The following is a 7846-nucleotide window of genomic DNA, read 5'->3' as shown; positions in this document are numbered from 1 at the left end:
GGCTGGTGTGAAATGGTGGCTTACAGAAAGCGGTGGGTTATAATGTGTCGTTTCAGCCATCGGCCCCTGGGATTGTTCCTGCGAGGGGCCAGCCCGGGTGCTAGACCTGCCCTCGGCGCTTCTCGGAGTCCCGTTGCAGCAGCAGGAGGAAGAGGAAGGTCCCCTGAGGAAGAGCTCTCGCTGCCCCCACGTCGCCGCTTCCCAAGGGACGGAGCCTGGCCAGGGAGGGCTGAGGTCTGCCTTCTCGCTTGCAGGAGAGTGGCGAGGGAAGATGGAGGAAGGGAAAGCGTATTCACCAGATGGTGAGCTGTCTGGGGTGCAGGGTGCGGGACATCCAAGCGCAGAGTGTGTCCTCCTGTAGGAGTGAACCCTAAAATGCTTGGGGCCAGAAGTGACCCCCTGGCTTGCTGAGTCATGTCCTGAGTACCTCTCGGCCAGTTTAGGGTACGGGGGCTTCAGAGAAGCCACTTCGCTGCTCTGTGTGCTGGGTTAGAAGTAAAACTGGGAATTGCAGATCTCTTGGGATCGGGACTGGTGCGTTTGCTAGCTTACTCTGCTTTTCAGGAGCTTAGCTAGCTGGTGTGGGGCACCCCGGTGTTGTTTAGGGTCTGCTGGCACTCAGCCTCGCTGTTTCAAATTCCCAAAAGCCTCTTTGCCAGATGTTTGCCTGTCTTCTGCCCCTTTGAAAAGCTGTTGTAAGTGGTTTCTTTACGTATCTGCACTGGACCTGTTTTGTTTTGGGCACCACAGTGCAGACCACTAATAATCACAGCCTGGATTTTTGAGCGTGTCGTGCTTTTCCTCGCAGGGGTGTTCGCTCACCTGGAAATGCTGGAGGCACGGGCTCATGAGGCAGCCGTGAAGCAAGAGGAAACGGAGCAGCAAGAAGAGAAGCTGGCCAGGCTGAAAGCGAGAGTGCAGGAGCTGAGACTCCAGAGGGATGAGCTGCGGGCTAAAGTGGACCTGCAGCAAAAGGGGGTGAGAAAGGGCCTGCTGCAGAGATCTGGCAGAGGGCTCTGGTGTGCTCATGCTCTCAGGGGGTGGGTTTACTGAGGTTATTCACATAGAGTCAACTATTATTTTTTTATTTTCCCTTTTTAAGTGACATATAGTTCTGGCATCCCCTGTTTTCAGTACCGTGTAGTCCAGGACTGCCGGGTCTACTTGCTTGGAGGTCGTGTGGCCATTTCCGAACTCTCTTCCTGAGTTTTTCTCCCCTCTTCTGCTTCATTTCTCCCCTTTTCTGCTTGAAATGCCATCTCGCTTTTCTCAGAGCCGGGTTATTATTTCTCTGTAGCCTGACTGTGTTCCCTGCGGGTGACGTGTTCGTGTCAGCGATTTCTGACCTCTCTTCTCTTCCGGCTTTTGTAGCAACTTGGGAAAGAAGGAGTCGTGTCGGATCCGGCACAGCCCAGTGCTCGGGCTGTTTTAGAGTGGAAGATAAAAAGCGTTAAGGCCATGCTGCAGGTCTTTTACCTCACAGGTAATGCCTCGAGAGATTTGCGTGTGTTCTGCCAATGGCTGCATTTCTGGGGTGCTAAATTTTGGAACATGAGCCTGGTGTGAAGTGTAACTTCCCCGTTAACGTTGCTGCTGTTGTGCTCAGAGCCTTTAGAGTCTGAAAATGCTGGAAGAGCAGTAACCTTGTAGTTCCCTGCCTTTCACAGGAGGCCTCTGGGATGTTCCAGGAATTATTATTTACTGAATTGTATCATTTAAACTACGGTCTAGATTCTGGAAAACATATAACTACCTTATGAGTGAAATCTTTGGGAATTAGGCAGTTAAACATCCAGTGGGTCTGGGTCTTCCAAGCAAGCTTGTGAGGTCAGCACTCTCTTTTCATCTGCCCCTGAGCTTTTTTTAAAAAACTTTGGTTTCCAGCGAGAGTCACCTTTGCTCTGTGTTCTGGCCAGTGCGAGGATGCGAGTCCTGCTTGATGCAAGTGTGCTGAGCCCCGCCGTGAGCACTCCTGCCGCTCTCCTTGGGGCAGTGAAGCGCTGCCTTCCTCCACCCAGGGCAGCCTGTTCTCCCTGTTGTGCTGGAGCCGGGACCGTGTTTGGAAGTGGCAGCATAACTCAGCTACTGGGAATTTAAGCTACTTCAATTCGTTAGAGGTCCCTTATTAAAAAGTTGCTGTGTTTTATGTCCCTAAACTCTTGCAAGTCTTTAACCCTCTGAGGGAGCTCCCTGAGCTAGCGTAGTAAGAGGACGCAGCCCCTCTCGCAGTCTGTGTTGCCCCAGCAAAGCTGCCTGGCGCTGATGAGTTAGAGCAGCGCTGAGTAAACCCTCTCTCGGGACCCAAGGGATCAGTGGGAAGCTGACCAAGCGGGGAGTCTGTTTCTGCATCAGCACGGCTTACGAGGGCACCTACCTGGATTCCTACCACCTGGACCTGCTCACCAAGGCAGAAGTGCAGATTCACCGCCACTCCGTCCCCATCTTCATCCCCCTGGAGCAGATCGCCAAGAAGTACTTGCAGACGGACATCAGGCGCTTCTTGTCTGTCCTGTCAGACCACCTCAACGCTTACGCGGGGAGGAGGTACCAGGCAGACCAGTTACAGGTACCGCTGGCCGCAGCGATGCTGTTCACCCGTCCTTTTCCCTTTGATGCACCAGGCGTTACGAGTCTCTGAAGCGCTGGGGGGAATCTGGGCAGCTTTCTTTATGTGGAACACTCGCAGTTCTGGTGTTTAGAACTTCACAATTTGTCGTGTGACTATAAACTCAGTTGCCCGTTTCATCGATTGTCACGTACTTGAATGTCTTGCTCATTTAAAATTTACTGCCAAACGCAAAGCTGTCCTCCCCTCCGGAGGTCCCTAAGCTGAAATAGCTGTGATGTTGTAAAAAGCCGCTGGAAGACGTGGCTTAAGGGTGCGCACGAGCATTTCTTTATTTAAGTCTTTCCCACACAAGGCTTGTTCGATGTACAGCCACCCCAGAGCGTACAGGCATGCTGGGCTGGTATGGCGGCTGGGGACACTGCACTGGGCGAGCTCTCAGTCCCACGCTGATGGACTCCCTTCCTAGCTTTCATGTCTTCATCCCTCCAGGACCGCTTTTCAGACCGGATAGAAGGAACCTTGCAGAGGAACTCCTTGTGTAACTTGCTGGTCTTTAATTACAACGTGTCAAGTAAAAGCAAGACCTTTCCGTTCAACGTGAGGCTGCTTTACGGAGATCTCTGTTGCAGCCTCCCCACTGAAGTCACCGTTTCCTGCACACGTAAGTGGATGGTGCGGGGGTCTGCCCGGGGGTGTGGGGTGGGCAGGCTGTACTGTGGTTCCGCAGATGGATGGTGTTTCTTTCTAGTTGAGTTTGGGGACTAAAGGGAGCAAGCTGTCATATTTCTGAGGGAGAAAAGATTATAGAAGAGATTGTGTGCAATTGGTGCTGGGTCTTGAAGCAGTTGTAACTCATCCCTGGCACAAGAGCACAGATCTCTTGCAGCACTGGCAAGATGGGGTGGCTGGAGGGAGGGAAATACGATGGGGCTGAGAAAGGAAAGGTGTGAGTGCAAGCTTGGATCGCTTCAGACGGACAGGCTGCTCGTTCCCAGTTTGCAGTTACTCGGAGCGCAGACTCCGGTACGGCCCCAGCAGGATCAGGGTGCTGTTTTCACAAGTCTCACGGATAGAGCCCAGCCTGCGCTAGTGCACTCCGCACGCGTGGGAGTGCCTGGCAAGCAAGTGCAGCCAGAAACTCGGGCGCTGTCAGTCTCAATCGCAGTGATGGTTTGTTCCAGTCGACTTACGGCCTTGGACTCGTTTCCTATCCTTGAAAACCTGGCACCCAGCCCCGTGATCTTTCCGTAGGGTGGGAGTTACTTGTAGGCAAATCAGGCAGGATCTTTTCAGCATCAGGAATTTCTCTCTCTCGGTGCAATTAGATAAATGACTAATTGAGGCCTGGTGTTGGGATGTCTCGCGTCGTGCAGCCAGGCCCCTAACTGCCCCTGCTGCGCTATTAGGTGTGCTGGCATGTGCCGCAGTGCAACAGCAGAGAGAAGAGAGGCAGGAGCAAGGTTTACGACCCCTTTGAAAGGGTCGGGAATACTGTGAAATACTCGTAACAAAGATCTCTGCCCAAAAAATCTTTCCCTGATGCCACCGGCTCCCCCTCCTCTGTATCAGCAGCGCTACCTCCTCCTGGTACAGCAAAGGCTGACCACGATGCCGAGCGTCTTGTGCGGCCCTGACGCTGTGGCACGGCTCGATCCTGGATCTGCACTGTTTTCTGACCGGATACTACAAATGCCAGACTGGGCTGAGGAATCACTTGCCTGTCTGTCTCCCCGCGTTTCCAGCCACGCCGTGTCCCGCTCGCGGCTGGCTGGCTGGGCTGTGGAGCACGTGGACCAACATGCAGCTAGATGGAGCTCTGAACGGGGCATCTGGGACCGACAGTCTCTTCTCTCTGCCCTCAGTTGCCGTCTCAGGCCTGCTTCTGCCAGCTCCTTGGCTGGCGGTTAGGCTGGAGGAGGAGTCGTGTACTGTATCAACGGTTCCCCCTCTCCTTTCCTTGCGGTAGCCATCCCTTTATAGGTGAAGTTCTGCCTTTGCTCACAAACTTCAGTGTCTTCTGAGCTAAGAGAGCAACTAGGTGGCTGAGGCTCCCACGTTACTGTCCTCGCCCTTCAGCAGCGGGTGTTTCTTAAGGCGCTCGTGCTTTCTGCAGCCAACAAATCCCGTGGGGGAGCTGCAGGACACGAAGGGTTAGGAAGGAGAGAGAAGGGTTATGAGAAGAAAAAACATACGGCGAGGGAGAGTGAAAAATTCTCTGGGGACAAGGGAAGAATGAGAAGCAAATAGTTTTATGCTGGCAATATGATTTTTCTTTCCCCACTGATCTGTCCGCTTCTGTCTGCCAGCGGACGCTCCCGCATCTCTAGCAGAGACGGCAGCAGCTCACTCGGACCTGTTTCGCCGCGTGGCCCTGCACAAAGCCTTCCGCTCCTTCAGCAGCGCTGAAGAAAGCGTGGATGGAGCACCGTAAGCCACCCTGGCTCTCCTCAGTAACGCGCCTCCCGGAGCTCCCGCGCCTGCGGGGAGCGATCTCGAAACGCACGTTGTTTTCCGCGGACTGCAGCACTGCTGCTGGGAACCCCCCCGAGGAGCAATTGGCCCAGTTTGAATCCTGAGAGCAATGTTTCCGTGAGGCTTTCGGGTGTCTGTCGCTGCAGGTAATCTTTCCTCAGCGCTGCGCTTCTTGCTTGTTCGGGTGCCGCAGAACTCCACGGTTGCAGGAAACGCCTCCTGCATTGGTTGGAATGAGAAAACTGTATTAAAACTTCAAGATCGCGGTGCTTTGGGGGCAATGCCCCGTGGATCAGCACCGTGCACTTATCCAGTGCACCTCAAAAAGAGGGGAGCAAGCGGAATAATCTGTGCCCTGCTTACTACAGCCGGGAAAGGACCTCTAGAAGCTGGAAGGGGTTGAGGGACAGAGGTGAGGTTTAGTTATTGCCAGCAGCAACCCGTGCCCTCGTGTGGGCTCTGTTAATGCCCCCCCCCAAGCACGAACACTGAACTTTCCAGAAAATTTCACACCAGCAGTGGCTTTACGCGGGCTCTTTCCTTCCCTTCAGGCATGGGGCAGCTTTGCTGGTGTCCCGTCGTTGTGCTTCAAGTCTGGATCAGATCTTTAAAAACTTGCTGTTTTGTAACAGTACTTTAAAAACTTGTTAACAAAAGTTCTACGTTACTGAAATTGTGGTGTTTAAAAAAAATCTTCTGTTGATTTCCTTTAGCCTTATAATGCGGTTTAGTAGAATAGAAAGGGGTTTAAATGACAATATATATAATGTGGTTTGAATGATGGTATTTTCTCCTGTCTCATTTTTATGCCGGTCCCACGTGTGATAAGGCACAGGGAAAGCACTTTGTAATTTTTAAAATTTTTTTCTGTAATCATTAGAGCTCCTCGTCCAGATCGAACTGGACAACCCGTTTAAATGTAACCTCCAGCTTTCGAGCGTCGTAGCTCCAGGTGGCGATTCCTGCCCCTAACATTCAGAGCTGCTCACGAGGCTGACGCCTCCCAGCTGAACCTGCTTTAGAAGAGCTGACAGCCCGTGGGGTGCTTGCGGGGTGAGCATTCACTCGCTCGTGTTTGGAGGGGCCCGGGCTTTTTGAATTATCTGCTCCTGATGCCGGCTGCGCACCATCAAAAGGCGTTTTCATTGTCCCACATCACTTTTAATTCTGTGGTTGTGTTTTCTTCCGTGAAAAGTGTTTGGGAAGTGGAAAAGGCGCTGCTGGGTGCCTCGCCTGTGCCTGAGGGCAGCCATGAGTTTGCAGAGGACAGACTTACGTGTAAGTCCCTGCCCTAACCTTTCACGCCTCTTCCTACCGCTCCCGCGAGGGGAGGCAGAGCCCTGACCTCGCTGTGGGGTGAAGGTCTGGGCCAGGCTTTTGGGGGAAATCCGTGGGAACTGAGGAATCTGAGGGAATCTGCTTGTCGCTGAGGCAGCTGTGGCAAAGCCAGGCTTAAGCCAGGCTTAACCCAGGCCTTGGGCACAATCCCCTATTTGTGGGGGATGGAGGGAGGCAGGTCCAGGCCGTAAGACCCATCACACCTCCGGGCTTGTATCCCAGGGTACAAACACCCTCGAGGGCTGCGTCTGGCAGGGCGGGTGTGGGTTTCTCCCCCTCTCCAGCACCGCTCCGGGTCCCCGTGGGTGCTGCTTGCGCCCGCAGCCAGGCCCTGCGAACGCAGGGACGGAGCAGCGCGGGCTGTGGATGGGGATTTTTATTTCCTTCCGCCTGATGGGGTGGGGATTAAACTCCTGTATCGTCCGTATCACCGTTCCCAGTGGTTAGGTACTCTGCTGCCACAGCCAGCTGAGGCCCAACAGGGGAGAGGAGCGAATGCCGCCGACGGGAGGTGCTCAGCCCTGGCACCAGCCTCCCCTTTGGGGACCCCTCCAAAACCAACATCCCCTCGGCAAGGCCGGCAAGCCCTTCTCGCTGTACCCACAACCCCCAGAACAAAGCGGGCGCAGAATCAGGCTTTGAAATTCAACTGCTTCTATTCAAGAAACTAGCGGCGTAATTACGCTCTGCGGGTGCCTGCCTTCGCCCCGGCCCTGGCAGCATCGGGTTTAACACACCGGTCCCCTCCTCGGCCAGTCCCTGGTCCTCTCTTCCATCAAGCGACAGCAAAGCGAAAGCAGCCGACTGGGCAGCGTCCGGACGAGCGCGAGCCCCGCCGCGGGGAGGGAACGGGCACAGTTAAAAATATATAAATGTCAATCTGTACTCTTATATATATTTATATATCTGAAATACACAATATCAGTTCCTTTTTCTTCTTCCCCGAGTCAAAGGCGGCACTGCGCTCTCCGTCTCCCCGATCTCCTAACTACGGTGGTTTGTGACGAGGATGAACTTGGTACGAACTAACAGCAAACCCCGGATGCTCCCGGTTTGTAGCTACCGCTCCCGGCACGCAGGAGAGACGTGGTGTCTTCCCATCCGGCCCTGAGTTTGGATCTCCTCGTGCCGAGCGCGCGGCGGCCGGGGCCCGTGAGGCTACTTTAATGTCATGCTGTCCCCCGGCGCGGCTGGTGGTGCGGCCGCCTGCCCGGTGAAGCCCGGGACGCCCGGGGAAAGGTAGCGTGTGTCCCCGGCCCCGTGCCTGCCGGGGTGCCCAGGAGCGTGAACGGCCGGAGGAGCCCACCGGGGCGGCCCCGCGTCTCCCTCCTGCTCAGCCGCAGGTGCGATGGAGCAAACCCTCCACCAGAAACCTCCGGCGGGGGCTCGGAAAGGTGTCGTGCGAAGGGGTTGGTTTCTCGAGTTTGGTTTCAGATCTGGACCATGGTGGGATGGATGTCCCCGGCG

At 54.7% G+C, this 7846-nt stretch overlaps 2 protein-coding genes across 2 annotated transcripts in view; one reads left to right on the top strand and one right to left on the bottom strand.

Moving 5' to 3' along the window:
* PTRHD1 (peptidyl-tRNA hydrolase domain containing 1) overlaps positions 1–60 on the bottom strand; it is a 2013-nt gene extending 1953 nt beyond the window's left edge. The window contains exon 1 of the mRNA XM_009283429.2: positions 32–60. Within this exon, the coding sequence (XP_009281704.2) occupies positions 32–60 (29 nt within the window). The remainder of the gene's footprint in view (positions 1–31) is intronic.
* Positions 61–79: 19 nt separating this feature from the next.
* On the top strand, positions 80–5815 carry CENPO (centromere protein O; the record flags this gene model as incomplete). The annotated part of the gene is made up of 6 exons (XM_009283428.2): positions 80–302; positions 809–978; positions 1372–1483; positions 2307–2566; positions 3059–3230; positions 4876–5815. Coding segments are annotated over 6 exons (1062 nt in total), but the record flags the coding sequence as incomplete, so codon positions are not given.
* Positions 5816–7846: the final 2031 nt, after the last annotated feature.

The sequence above is a fragment of the Aptenodytes forsteri genome, unplaced genomic scaffold (assembly GCF_000699145.1).
Source record: "Aptenodytes forsteri isolate BGI_AS27 unplaced genomic scaffold, ASM69914v1 Scaffold534, whole genome shotgun sequence".
Taxonomy (NCBI): Eukaryota; Metazoa; Chordata; class Aves; order Sphenisciformes; family Spheniscidae; genus Aptenodytes; species Aptenodytes forsteri.
Note: the sequence above shows the minus strand (reverse complement) of the source record. Positions and strands in the feature narration are given on the sequence as shown.